The sequence below is a fragment of the Colletotrichum fioriniae genome (assembly GCF_027942845.1).
Source record: "Colletotrichum fioriniae strain IMI 355084 chromosome Unknown scaffold_18, whole genome shotgun sequence".
In the NCBI taxonomy this organism is placed as follows: Eukaryota; Fungi; Ascomycota; class Sordariomycetes; order Glomerellales; family Glomerellaceae; genus Colletotrichum; species Colletotrichum fioriniae.
In genome coordinates, this window is record NW_027076854.1 from 404317 (window position 1) to 417130 (window position 12814).

General features: G+C 50.1%; 4 protein-coding genes across 4 annotated transcripts; 2 read left to right on the forward strand and 2 right to left on the reverse strand.

Moving 5' to 3' along the window:
* Positions 1-1777: 1777 nt before the first annotated feature.
* N0V96_011589 (uncharacterized protein) lies at positions 1778-2734 on the forward strand (the record flags this gene model as incomplete). The annotated part of the gene is made up of 1 exon (XM_053193611.1): positions 1778-2734. The coding sequence occupies one exon, from the start codon at positions 1778-1780 to the stop codon at positions 2732-2734; it is 957 nt and encodes a 318-aa protein (XP_053048929.1).
* A 406-nt stretch (positions 2735-3140) lies between these two features.
* Positions 3141-4310, reverse strand: N0V96_011590 (uncharacterized protein; the record flags this gene model as incomplete). The annotated part of the gene is made up of 1 exon (XM_053193612.1): positions 3141-4310. One exon carries the CDS (start codon positions 4308-4310, stop codon positions 3141-3143), a length of 1170 nt encoding a protein of 389 aa, XP_053048930.1.
* Positions 4311-7363: 3053 nt separating this feature from the next.
* N0V96_011591 (uncharacterized protein) lies at positions 7364-8437 on the forward strand (the record flags this gene model as incomplete). Its single annotated transcript, XM_053193613.1, has 1 exon — positions 7364-8437. One exon carries the CDS (start codon positions 7364-7366, stop codon positions 8435-8437), a length of 1074 nt encoding a protein of 357 aa, XP_053048931.1.
* Positions 8438-10605: 2168 nt separating this feature from the next.
* Positions 10606-11711, reverse strand: N0V96_011592 (uncharacterized protein; the record flags this gene model as incomplete). Its single annotated transcript, XM_065759324.1, has 4 exons — positions 10606-10938; positions 10992-11419; positions 11544-11629; positions 11692-11711. The coding sequence occupies 4 exons, from the start codon at positions 11709-11711 to the stop codon at positions 10606-10608; spliced, it is 867 nt and encodes a 288-aa protein (XP_065612046.1).
* Between the last annotated feature and the right edge of the window lie 1103 nt (positions 11712-12814).

Here is a 12814-nt window from a genome sequence, read left to right on the forward strand (position 1 = left end):
CGAGCGGCTACAGGATGGCGAGGGTTGGACCTCTCCCCGGCAAGTATTTTCGACAGCCACTACCCCGCGTTGAATCCTGAGCAGGACCCAACTTATCAGCGCTTCAACACCTTCACCAAGCATGGAGAGCGGATACCTAGACCAGGCAGAATATGCGGGCGAAGACTGTGAGCTTGATGACGCTGTTTCTGCTAGTGTGTACCTTCCTTTCAACCTTGCTAGGTCCGGCTTAGAACTCAGTGTGCTCACGCCTTGACATCGCAACAGAGCTTCCAACAGGCTGTAGTGTACTCAAGGTAGCACCATCAGGCCATAGTCTTTGGGTGGCCACAGTTCAGATTGTGGTTCGGCTGGAAGATGGAACGATAAGAGAGTACTTCAAGAAGGTGATTAGTGGACTCCGATTTGGGCCAAATTAGTTCTCACTTTCTAGTAGGGTGTACGAGGTTCAATTGGAATGGACATGATGAGAGGCACATTCGAAGCTGAACAGGCTCTATACACTTTTTCCCCAGGCCAGGTCCCAAAACCCATCGGTTGGGGAACATACGCAATCAATCCCGATACTCACTTTTACCTCAGCCAGTTCGTGGAAATGAGAGAAGACCTCCCTAGCGCTCGAGATTGGGCAACTTCTGTGTGGGAGCTTCATGGCAACAGCATGGGGAAATGGTCAACCGGCAAATTCGGCTTCCATGTCACTACTCATCTTGCCAATGTTCCAGTCAACAATTCGTGGAACTCTTCCTGGGAATCATTCTGGAGACAGCAGATGAAGGGCCTGTTCGACCAGGACGACCGCGTTCATGGCATGGACGATGAGTTGACGGCGCTCAAAATGATATTTCTCCACAAAGTGATCCCGAGATACCTTGGTCCTCTCGAAAGGGAAGGGCGATCTGTCGTCCCTTGCCTCAATCACTCTGATCTCTGGCCCGGGAACATCAAGCCGAAGAAATCATCAGGTGGATTATGCATGTTTGACGCCTGCGCATATTGGGGACATAATGAGGGTCAGTATTAAGATTTCTCAAGGCTAAAGAGATCCTATGGTTTTAGTTGCTAAATCTGAGAATTGCTCTAGCCGACCTGGGCATCTGCCGAAACCCAAGATACAAGCTTGGCCAACCGTGTATCCACGAATACCTCAAGCGGGTACCTGCAGCTGAACCCACAGCTGATTTTGACGGTAGAAACGCTGTTTACGCGATGAAGTACCATGCCTTACTGTCAATCATGTATTGCTCCAAAGACAAAAGCTTTAGACAGACGCTGAAGAATGAGCTGAAGGAGATTATCGGCAAGGCCACACAATCGATGCCAGAAGGAGAAGATGACGCGTCTGTGTAAATACCGGCCTACCTAAGTATGCTGTTTTGAACTACGAACCTCTAAGTATTCCCTGCACAATAAATCAGCTAGCCCGATGACTTCGGGCATTCAATCACGGGGCCAAGGTCGGCATGCTTCGATGAGAGTCGAACTTTCCAATTTCAAGTGGAGCGCCGTTTTCCCTAACTTGGTTCCGAACACGTTGTGTTAACATATTACTATCTGAAGATGAGGTGCACGATGACAGTCAATGCTCAACGCTGGGCACGGTCTTATCCCCACGCCGCTAGCATAGCGGAGACGCCTTAGCGAGTGATTAGGCGATAGCCCTCCTGGAACTTTCCGCTGAAAGACTTTCGTCTCATCCTAGTCGAAACCTGCGGCTTTCTTCTTTCAACTCCATCGCAACTCCTCCTACGACTCCTCAAGCTCAGCAACCACCATCATGCTTGAGCAGACTCTCAAGGCCATTGGCCTTATCTGGATTCTCTATTCTACCTACAAACTTTACGACGCTATTGCGATATGGATACTTCCTTCTGTGCCATTGAAGAAATACCAGAGGAAGGGCTCATATGAGTCCTGGGCACTCGTAACCGGTGCCTCCGCGGGCATCGGACTGGGTTGCGCGCAAGAACTCGCGCTTCAAGGCTTCAACATTGTCTTACTGGGCAACAACGAGGACGAGCTGGAGGATGCCCGCGCTCTCATCGAATCGGAGTGCCTCCGTCGACACAAGGACGAGATCGCCGTCCGCATCCTCAAGGTCGATGCCATCACCAGCACACCCGAAAAGGTGCAGGCTGCTGTCGACAACATGGACGACTTGAAGATTACTGTACTGGTCAACAACGTTGGAGGTGTGCCCGCTCGACCGCCGGCGATCTGGCCTCTGCACGAGTACACTGCCGAAGAGGTGGACAGCACCATCAACCTCAACGCGCGATTCATGGCACACCTGACCCGGCTTATGCTCCCGGTCCTCGCCAAGAACGGTCCTTCTTTGATGCTCAACGTCAGCTCCGGCGGCAGGATGGGGACGCCTGGCGCGGCTGTGTACTCTGGGACCAAGGGTTTCGTGTCTGCCTTCAGCAACGCCATCGCGAGAGAGATGAGAGCCGAAAAGAAGAAGGTCGATGTGCTTTGCCTTGTGGTTGGCGACGTAAAGACGCAGTCGAACGCTCTTGCCATGGCACCGGGCTCGCCAGACGGCAGAGAATTCGCCAAGGCCGCTTTGAAGAGAGCGGGCAGAGCAGCTCAAAGGGGTATGCTTGAAATGACGCCTTGGTTCAAGCATGCAGTCCAGCTGGCAATCTTTGATCATACGCCTGAATGGATGCGGGTGAAGGCTATGTCCAAGCTGTTCAAGAAGAAGATTGAGGCTCATAAGAAGGGGAAATGAAGCTTTCTCTAGCGTCGCTGTTGACTATTTGGACGGCTGTGGTTAAACAGTTGATTACGAAGGATTCCATGTATAATGAAGGGATATGTGGCTTGGCTGTAGTCAAGTAAACAACTCGAAGTTCCCAATCAAGAAACTGTCTTGATCAAAGTTACATTAGCAAACATGTTATTTCGGTCAAAATGGCATAGCTATTAATATCTTGAAATCGTTTCTGGCTGATATCAAGTCTCAAGGTCTTCGCTTGGAACTTCGGGGATCGAAGCGGCAGATATGGCCATTTCATAAGCAAATGAGTGCTGAGCACAATAGCCAGTACGCTCTGAATCTGTAAACTAAATTCGAAAGGGCTCACCATGCTGCTATGCGCGTTACAAGATGATCATTGACTTGAAACCTCTAGAAGTTAGGGGCAAAATCCAGTAGAAGACGCTGGATTGATGATGCCCAGATCAATGAATGTTCCATAATTCCAGTAATCGCTCTGAGTTCCTTGACCATTGACTGGGTCGTTCCCCGAAAATTTGGCGGTCCAATACGAGCTCCCTTGGGTATACTTGGACCAAACGTAAAGCCCATTGTTCAGGTTCTTGGCCCGACTGGTAAATGTGTTGTTGTTGAGAGCCTGAATTGACCACTCGCCGATGAAGACGGGAAATTTCCCATCACTGACAGACCCCTTGGCATCTTCGCACATGAAAGTCGGTAAGTTGTCGGATGTGGTTGGCCTGCCGGCGAAGTAGTAATGATGGGCATCAAAAACCAAATTTGCGTCAGAAGGGAAGTACGGGGACCAAAACGTCTCGGGACGGAAGCTGCCCTGTACCATGACTGGAATCTTCGGGTTGATTGCTGCGACTCGGGAGAGGACGCCGTTGATAAACTTTGCAACCCAAGCAGCACCATTGATGCTCAGTGCATCCGGCGTACCGAACTTGGAGAAGTCGCGGTTGTCCGCTGGCTCGTTCAGGGGGGCGATGGTGTACGACTGAGGGAAGCCGGAGGTTTGGACATACTGAACAACGGCATCTATGGTGCGGTATGAATATTCCAGGGCAGTTTCATTGTTGAACCACCCATAGTTGCCGTCCTTCTCTCCGATACCCAGCCCGTTGAGTCCACCTGGTAAGGAGTGAACATCGACGATGATGTGCATATTGTACTTCGTGATGGCATATGTCGCAATGTTCTTCAAAAATTGAATTTGGTTGCCGGTGTATAACTGGGAGCCAGGGACCTTGATCCAAGCAGCGTAGTGTGTCGGGATGCGGAGGATGGTGACACCAGCGTTGGCGAGCTTGTCAATGTCGGCGGGCTGGAAGTAGGTTGCATAGCGTCGTTCCAGGACGGGGCCACATTGTGAACCAAGACGGACGCAAAATCCCCACTCGTCGGTAGTGTTGCCGCCGTTCTGACTCCAGAATCCGGCGTCTAGGACAGCTTCTTGAACTAGCCATCCACCGAGGTTGACTCCGCTGGCTTTGAAGGTTTTCCAATCAACATAATTCTGAGTTGGAACAGCGAATGCGCTGACGAGGAAGAGGCCTAGGAAACTTAGGATATCGGACGTCTTCATCTCGGTGATGATGTCTGGTAAGGGACACAATTGAGATCAGAGAGGCAGTTCAGCTTGGTAAGGAGACCTGGTGAAGTTGTTCAGAGTATTGGATTTTCGAGTTCTAGTCTCTGGGGCTCAGCATGGGATTAAATACTAGAAGACGGTGAAGTCTAAGACATCAAATCCCATGGTAATTGGATCAAGCCCCCGCAACCAAATACAAGACGACTGCCGTAAACATCCGTAATCCTCTTAGCTTCGTCCTTCTTTGACCCGAGATCTCAAATGGCTCTGGTCTTGTAACCTCGTATTACTGGACATTGAGAACATTCCTCTCCCTCCAAATGAGATATTCCATCATAGCTTGCGGTTCTCATTATGCTTACTGTTACCCAGATGCCACACGTGTAAGTGTGCGGGGCCCCGCACGTGGAGAGAGGGCGCATGAGGGGTTACTACCCTCCGCATTTTTCATGGATTGTACATAGAAGAGAAGATTGGGGTTACACCACCAGCACTGATCTACACAAGCCAGGGTCATCCCCCCTCTCTTCCGCGAAAGGATGACAGCACGATTATGCTTTTCTGGACGACTCGCAGACATCCAGATATTGCAGCCTCTGCTTTATGCTGGGTCACACATTTGCGATATGAGCATATGAAAGACATGCTCACGGAGACCAAACGACAACCAGTCTAGTCCTGATGTCTTGAGAATCCTAAGCCCCTTTTTCTTGGGAGCCTTTCTTCAACATGACCATGCCACAAACAAGTAACACGTTTGTATATCTCTTTATGAGAGACGCGTTGTAGGGGTCTTGTTATCCTTCTCATTCGCCAGATATCCAGCCAAGGCTGCCAACATTAAACTGGGCAGTGTAAGCCTGGCGAGCGTCCCGGTGGGGAGTATCCGGTGGGCGCCATCCACTTTCCGTCGCAAGGTGGGCTCCACCGGGTGCAATTCCCCATCTGAAACCACGGTGGTCCTCTAATATTCGCGTGAGAACTGCTTATGAGAACTTCTCGGGACAATGTAAGAGCGAATGAAGCATATGGGAAAGGGAACTAGTCTAGGCGCCCAAGGATTGCGGCTTACTCGATTCCGACGACTTGGCACTTCAGACTTATGCTAGCCAATTTTGTCACCAGACATTGAAGTATCTTGGGGTTTCTGCAAAATGAGATTCCACGTATAAGTGATTTGTGACTCGATGGAAATGGCTCCCCGCAAACTTGTCTAGTGGATGCTGTTGCTAGCTCTAGAATACGTGATCGGCCCATCGTTCCTAACGTGTCAAGTCGCGGAGATTATGGTGATTGTGGATTGTAGCGTGACTGATCACTCCTAGTAGAGATTGCCAGATCTATCGTTGTGTCTCAGTGAGTCATTGTGAGTTTGGTGGGCCAACCTCTTCCTTGTTGAATGTTTACTATTCAACTATGCTTAGCGGGGAGATGCGCAAGCATTGAGTTCTTAGATCCATATTCTTCGAATTAATAGCGGAACCGAAGCTTCCAGGATACATTAATTGCGTGTGAATGACTTATCAACTCATAAGTAATCCTAACCTGCTCCCAAGGCGGGCATGGTTGCTGCCGCATACGGGCCCGTGACAACACCGGGCCAAATGTCTCAACTATACTTGAGGATTCTCTGCAACGGTCAACAGTATGCGCTCCAAGGACCGACCGGCCTAGGAAGGAACCGATAAGTCCGATGGCAGGTTCACGAGAGTAACCTCAAAAGCCTAGCAAGCTACCTTGGTGCCGGCCGTTTACTCTCGGTTCGGCAATGTTGCGTTCGGGGTAAACCCACCAAATTCTATCATCAGTCAGTTCTTGGCACGTGCTAAATATGTAATTCAGGCTTTCGGGCGACGTATGGATAGCGCCTCAATGCCTAGGACAGCTGGCTTTAGGGTTGCATTGTTGGCAAGTGAGGTCAAGGTTAGGTGACTCTTTTGAGGCGGTTTTGTGATGGTGGAAGGCACTTATATTAAGGTAGGGTTTTGATGTTCACTGCGTGCTGGCAGATTGTCGGCTCTGCCGAGTGTCCGCTACCGCCAATCTCTTCGAATTGTGTGGTGAGTCAGAGAATAAGTTCCGCAGAACCACCCCCTCCTGCAAAGTACAATGTTTGTTGACCAAGCTCTGATGACATCGCCTCAGCAACACTGTAGCCGCGTTGCTTTCAATTGGACCCGTGACGAAATAGACGACGAGGAGTCGATACTGAGTCTCAATTGCCTGTTTGGAAAAGCGATTGATTGAGGCGATCTGATAGTAAAGCGGGATTCGGCACATTTTTTGATCCGATCTACATCTTGCTGTACTGCGTACTTGGTTCAGCTTGGTAAGGAAAGCTGACTTGAAAACATCACACCCCACTTCAAAGCAAACAAGGGAGGCATGCAACGATCATCGTTCCTCTCTTCCCTAACTAACTCTCCGGCTAATTGATACGTTGCGCAATATTTTGCCCTATGTTCGAGTAAGCCTCATTGAATACTTAAAGCGCGGTCTAATGCACAGCGCATTGCCCACCTTGGGGAATTTATTCTCCCCACGCTTTTGAACCCCGCTGCCGAATTGACTGAAAAGACCAGTGCCTATGACAGAGTGATGGGCATTGCGGGGATTCAAGGGTGGGTGACACAGCCTAACATGTACGTACATGCGCCAATGCTGGTATTAATAATCCAGCCGAAACTGGGCCCGCGGCCTACAAGGACTCCGACCATCCAGCAACGCTCAGATCGACCGGTCGGCCATTCGGTCGAAGCGGGAACAAAATATATCCACTTTCGCTGTCTACAGGTGATTGAATATGCAGCGACGTTCTACCCAGCTCACCTCATCTTACCCTTTGTGGATGTGATCTACACATCCCTCGTTCCATCAGGTCCACGGAGAGGCATGCATGTAGTTGCGGAGTCTTAGGTTTGGTCACACTCCAGACTCCAGCCTTCACTTTGTGATGACCACTTTAGATATGAGATGAAGTATAAGAACCAGGCTCCCGAAGCCGTCTGCTGAAACACGTTCCAACACAATTCATCTCAAACTTCACAATGTCTACCTTCGAGGAATACGACGTTGGCTACGCCGACAACAAAAATATCCACTACCTCGCTGCTGGTCCAGTCAATGGACCTCTCCTCATATTCGTCCATGGTTGGCCGGCAATTGCACTTGCGTGGAAACCTCAGCTTGAGGCGTTCAGCGCTTTAGGATTCCGGGCTATCGCGCCGGACATGCCCGGATACGGCAAATCGACAGCTCGCAAAGTCATCGAGGACTACTCCCAGCAAAGTATTCTCGAAGGTCTGCTAGCACTCCTTGCACACACTGGTCGGAAGGAGGCCGTCTGGATCGGTCATGACTGGGGTTCTCCGTGCGTCTCAACTGTTGCAGCACAGCATCCTGAAGTCGTCAAGGCCCTGGTGAACGTCTGTGTTCCGTATCGCACACTTGACTTGGGACTGAACAACATCCTGGCCCTTGTCGACCGCCAGGTGTATCCCGAAGACCAATATCCCTACGGGCAATGGGACTACATGCGCTACTACGAAGAAGATTTTGAAAAGGCTATTGCCTGGTACGAGAAGGATATTGAGGGATTCAACAAGGCTTTGTGGCAACCAGGCAAGCCAATTTACCCCCCTAAGCCAATTTTCACTTCCACTGTCAGAAAGGACGGAGGATGGTTCGGCGGTATCCCACAACCTCCATCACCAGATCAGCTCCCATCTCCTCTCCTTGAGGGCGAGGTGTTTGATGAGTTCACCAAGGCGATGAAGAAGACGGGGTACTGGCCGGGATCAGCTTACTACATGAACCATGAGCGCAACCACGAGTTTAACTCGAAGGCACCAAACGATGGCAAATTTGAGAAGCCTGCCTTGCTCATCCACGCAGCATTCGACTATGTGTGCGAGACCAAGACCACTCGGCTGCCCGAGCCAATGCGTCAGGCGTGTAGCAACCTCACCGAAGTTACTATTCAAGCTGGACATTGGGCAAACATGGAGAGGCCGGCTGAGACCAGTGCAGCTCTTTCGAGGTTCATCATTGAAGAAGTTCCTGATTACTGGCCGGGATTCTGGGAAAGCGGGTACGCGAAGCGCGAAAAGTCGGTACTATGATTGCGTTGCAACCCAGTTACTTTCAGACTATGCCTATGATTCATTTACATGTATGCAATCAAGTTTGGGAATAGCACGTACACCCAATTTGCTACAAGATAACACTGTGCCAATTTTTCATTCGCATAAAGTGATCGCGGCAATTGGTGCTGAGATAGGAGCCCCAAGCTGTGAAAGCCTATTCTTAGGAGTCAGGGGATGTCAGCTACCTATCCCCACTCATCAGAACAAGTCATGTGAAAGAAGAAAGCAAGACTGAGGCCGCAAACTACCGCCAAGTCTTACAAGACTCTAGAGCTGGATCATGTCTTTACAAGATTTACGTGCAAATGTAAAGCGTGGTTGTCCCTTACTTGGACTTAGGTGTTGTCCCAAGAATCCAGTGTCAGATGTTATCGCCAGGGGTGACTGTACTTCCTGCGAAGATAGTAACATGACATTCTGAACATGCTTGGCCACCTTAATGTTGCTCCCTTGTGACCTAAGTTGCATCTGATCCAGGGTAAGATTGAGCAGCGAGAGGATCAGAGTGGACCACCAAAACTTCCAAGCTTTTGACATCTTCTCTCACTAGGGGTATGAGAGCATGAATTTTGACAGGTCGTCCAAATGTTTCTGCTTTGCCTTGACCAACTCCAAAGATGGGGTTTTCCGGGCCAACTGAGCCAACTAAAATGTGCTCAGTGCCCGAAACAAGTTGCTTGTATGTCTCATTGGTAAATGTGTCAACAGGCATCCCCATCGATCGAACTTTCTCCTCGCCCATGTGATTGTGTCGTTCGGCTGGTGGTATCGTCGGTAGTATCCTGGATATCACAAATAGCACGTTCACTTTTGGTGACTTACTTTGCACTGAGAGAGGCCAGATCTCTATGATCTTAGTGCTAGACCCTTGTAGTTGTTGCCTCAAAGAGTAGACAAAGGCATGAAGAGCTAACTGCCTTGGAGGCAGAGTATGCTGGTAAAGTCACGGCCGGAATCAGAGCCAGGTGCGTCTCGGTAATGATTAAACTTGTCGGGGTTGCTTTCTCTTGAGGTCTCGGAAGAGATTTGACCGAAATGTCGACAGCGCTTGAGAAGTTGACGTTTGTATCCTCTCGAAAGGTATCAAGATCAACACTGCTGGATTCCGACAACTTGATCTGACTTTGGATTCCTGAGTTGATGAACACATAATATAGATCGGGAAATTTATTAACAACCTTGTTCAAGTGTTAGTAGAGTAGGTCGCTTATGCTTGCCGTATGGAGGCATCAAGTCCACCCAAAGGCTTGGTACGCTTCGGGTCAAGTACCCTATTCCGTGGTGGGGGAGGGGGAAGGGGCGGGGGATTGTGGGCAGCAAATTTCTGCACCTGTGACTGACCTCTTCACAAAATCATCGAGACCTGCCCTGTCCGTGATGCAGAACCGGATAGAAGCTGCCTTAGTTGAGCCGTGCTTCTTGACAAATGCAACTAGTCGTTCCTGGCGCCGACCGACAGCGATGACCTTGACACCATTTTCGACAAGCCCATCCGCCATCGCTGCTCCGATGCCCGATGTGACACCTAATAGAGGCACTTGATTATATCGGAATGCCATGTTGGGCAGAGAGTTGAGTTGTTGGATATCTTCGAATGGTGAAACCCGTCTCTAAGATGTGAGGAGATGTTTACTGTGTGAAGTGTAGCTGAAGCGCGGTTGTTAACAAGTCCTAATGCCTTGTAATGTCAAGCTCAAACTTTAGGATTCGACCTCGCCGATGCCGATTGAAACGTTGAGATTGATATTCAAGAATCTTGAGACACCTTACTCCCGGCGCTAAGGCGTGGTTTTGTGGCTTCGAACTTAGACTGTTGGCGGCAGGCGGATTCAATCATCGGGATTACAGAGATGTATTGTACCTAGAGCCGAGCGGCTAACCTTTTTCTAACGTCTGGTATGTCTGAGACACGCATCAACACCAATGCTGCTTGCCGTGACCTGGGCTTACAACGGGAAGAACGACGTCAAAGGAACCAGCAAACTACCAACCATGTCGAATCTATGTGGCTTCCATTTGCTGGCAGCTGGGTATCTGAAGTTTATGTCTATTATCTTGAGAAATCTATATGTCTAGGGGGGTATATCTGCACCCGTAAAATCGGGGATGAACCATCTCGCGTTATCATAGTGCAAGCACTCGTTCTATTTCTCGGCAACAATGTACTCTGTGCAAAGGAGCTCGGATCTCAAATCCATCACATCAGCGATAGTCTTGTTGGGGATGATCTCAGCCATCCACAAAACGTGGTTCAGGGTGGTATCGTTGCCCGCGTCACCGTCGTAGTCGAGGTAGGCCGCAGAAGGCGTGAGCCAGCGGTTCTGCTCCATGATGAAAGTAGGAGGGATGAGCTGACCGCTCATATCAGTGAGGCGCGAGGAGAGGTTCGCGAGTTGCCAGTCCCACCAAAGGCGATCCAAGTTGGCATGGTGCAGGAAGAAGATCGGGTCACCGGGGCTGGCGTTCTGATTCTCCATCTGATACAGGAGTTAGAAACTCTGGCAAAGATTGGAATGATAATGTTACTTACGGTGCCGCCAGTAGCAAGGTGACCACAAGAGTGAGGAGAGTCAACGTAGCAGAAGTTAGCCTCGTTGTAAGTCTCCTTCACGTAGCACTCGTCGACATAGGACTGGTTGGCGAAAGTGAATGCAGTCTGGTTAAACTCGCGAGAGAGACAGTACTCGTCATAGTAATCGACACCGTAGACTTGGTCCATGCGAAGCGTCGTGTTGGCGAAAGGACCGTCAATGACGCAGTTGGTGCCTTGGGTGGTGTTGACACCGTTAGTTCCAAAGCTGAACTCGTCAGAGCCCCAAACAGAGGCCTTCTCGACGGTTCCAAACACCTCGAGATCGCGCTGCTCGTCCCAGTAAGGCAGGGCACCAGTGTATCCGCACTCCTCTTGGAGAAGAATTTCGTGGAGACGGAGGAAGAGGCGGTGCCAGGGAAGGAAGGCTCTGAAAGTGGAATTAGAAAAATGGGTTGAAGTTGACTTTTCGGGAAGCTTACCCAACTCCGTGAATGAAGTTCGATTGTTCGACGTGGCAGCTTTGAAGTTCATCCCATCTTGTCTTCGCACCCTTGATGCCCGTCTTGGCGGGTGATTCGAACAAGCATTTGACGGCCTGGAGGTAGTCGGATTTCTCCTGGTTCTCCAGAGTGTGCCTGATTGTTCATGTTAATATCTTCATGGAAGAAGCGTTTGCAATATTCGGGTGGTGACTGACCATGCCTTTCTCTGGTTCATGGAAGTGCAAGTAGAGTTAGAGAAAGTTCCATTGTGACCGTTGTGACCATGGGTGGGAAAGACAGGCGATGCGCTAGCGAAGGCAATGGCCGAGGCCAGGCTGAAAAGAGTGGACGACTTCATGTCGATCAGTGAGAGACAGGCAATTCTAGAAACGATCTGCAAAAAAAAAGTGACAAGCAATTTGGTGAAGAGCAAAACCTATTGTTCTTATGCTTTGGAGAAAAGGGAGACAGGTTTCACTTATACTGAAAGCGCGACTATGCCAAGACCTCGGGATCTCCCTAGACTCCTCCTCAGATAGGAGCCCAAGGACCCGGAGTGGAAATTTTCAAATTCAAGATTGTTCAAGCTCCGAAGAACAAATATCCACCAGCTACGCAAAAAGTTGCGACCGCCCTACGAAAGAAGCCGCGCATGCGGCTTGGGGATCCGCTGACCCCATCGCAAACTTGGCGATGCTTGAGATAAAGATTTGCCCCCCGGCGTCTATTCGTCTCGAGTTGCCCATTCGGTGGATGCCGGACAGGGGTGTCAATGATGCAGCGTTCATCCAAAGGTAAAAATCTTAGCATGGAAGTCGACCGAGGCCCGATTTGCCTATCCGTAATCTATGTCTTGTGGGCCATGATGGATACTCAAAAACCTACTACTTCCCTGACAGCATTCCACCTGGCATCCCACATACCGAGGGTCTGGATCCGTGGATAGAGTGGATGGCTTACTGGACGAATGAAAGTTTCAAGCAGAAAACAAGCACATGCCGACTTGCGAATTGGGACGAACATGCACAGCCGGAAGGATAAAAAGGGTCATCGGGTCCGGAATCCCACCTTCGGCTTGGGGCAGGTCCGAGACTCTATTCTAGCCGGCAACGGCGACGGCGGCCTTACCCAGCCCCCACGCGTGGCGTAGCTGACGACGAAGACAACATAGAGCCAGTTCCAGTGATAATCAAGGACAGAAAAAGCAAATTCAGAGCAAGGGAAACGGCCGTCTGACCCGGGTTGGCAACGGTGTTTATCGGAGGCCGAGTCAGTACTTGACTCGTTGTCGACAGGAAAAAAAGAAACGAGCAACGAAGCATCTAACATCGGAGGTTT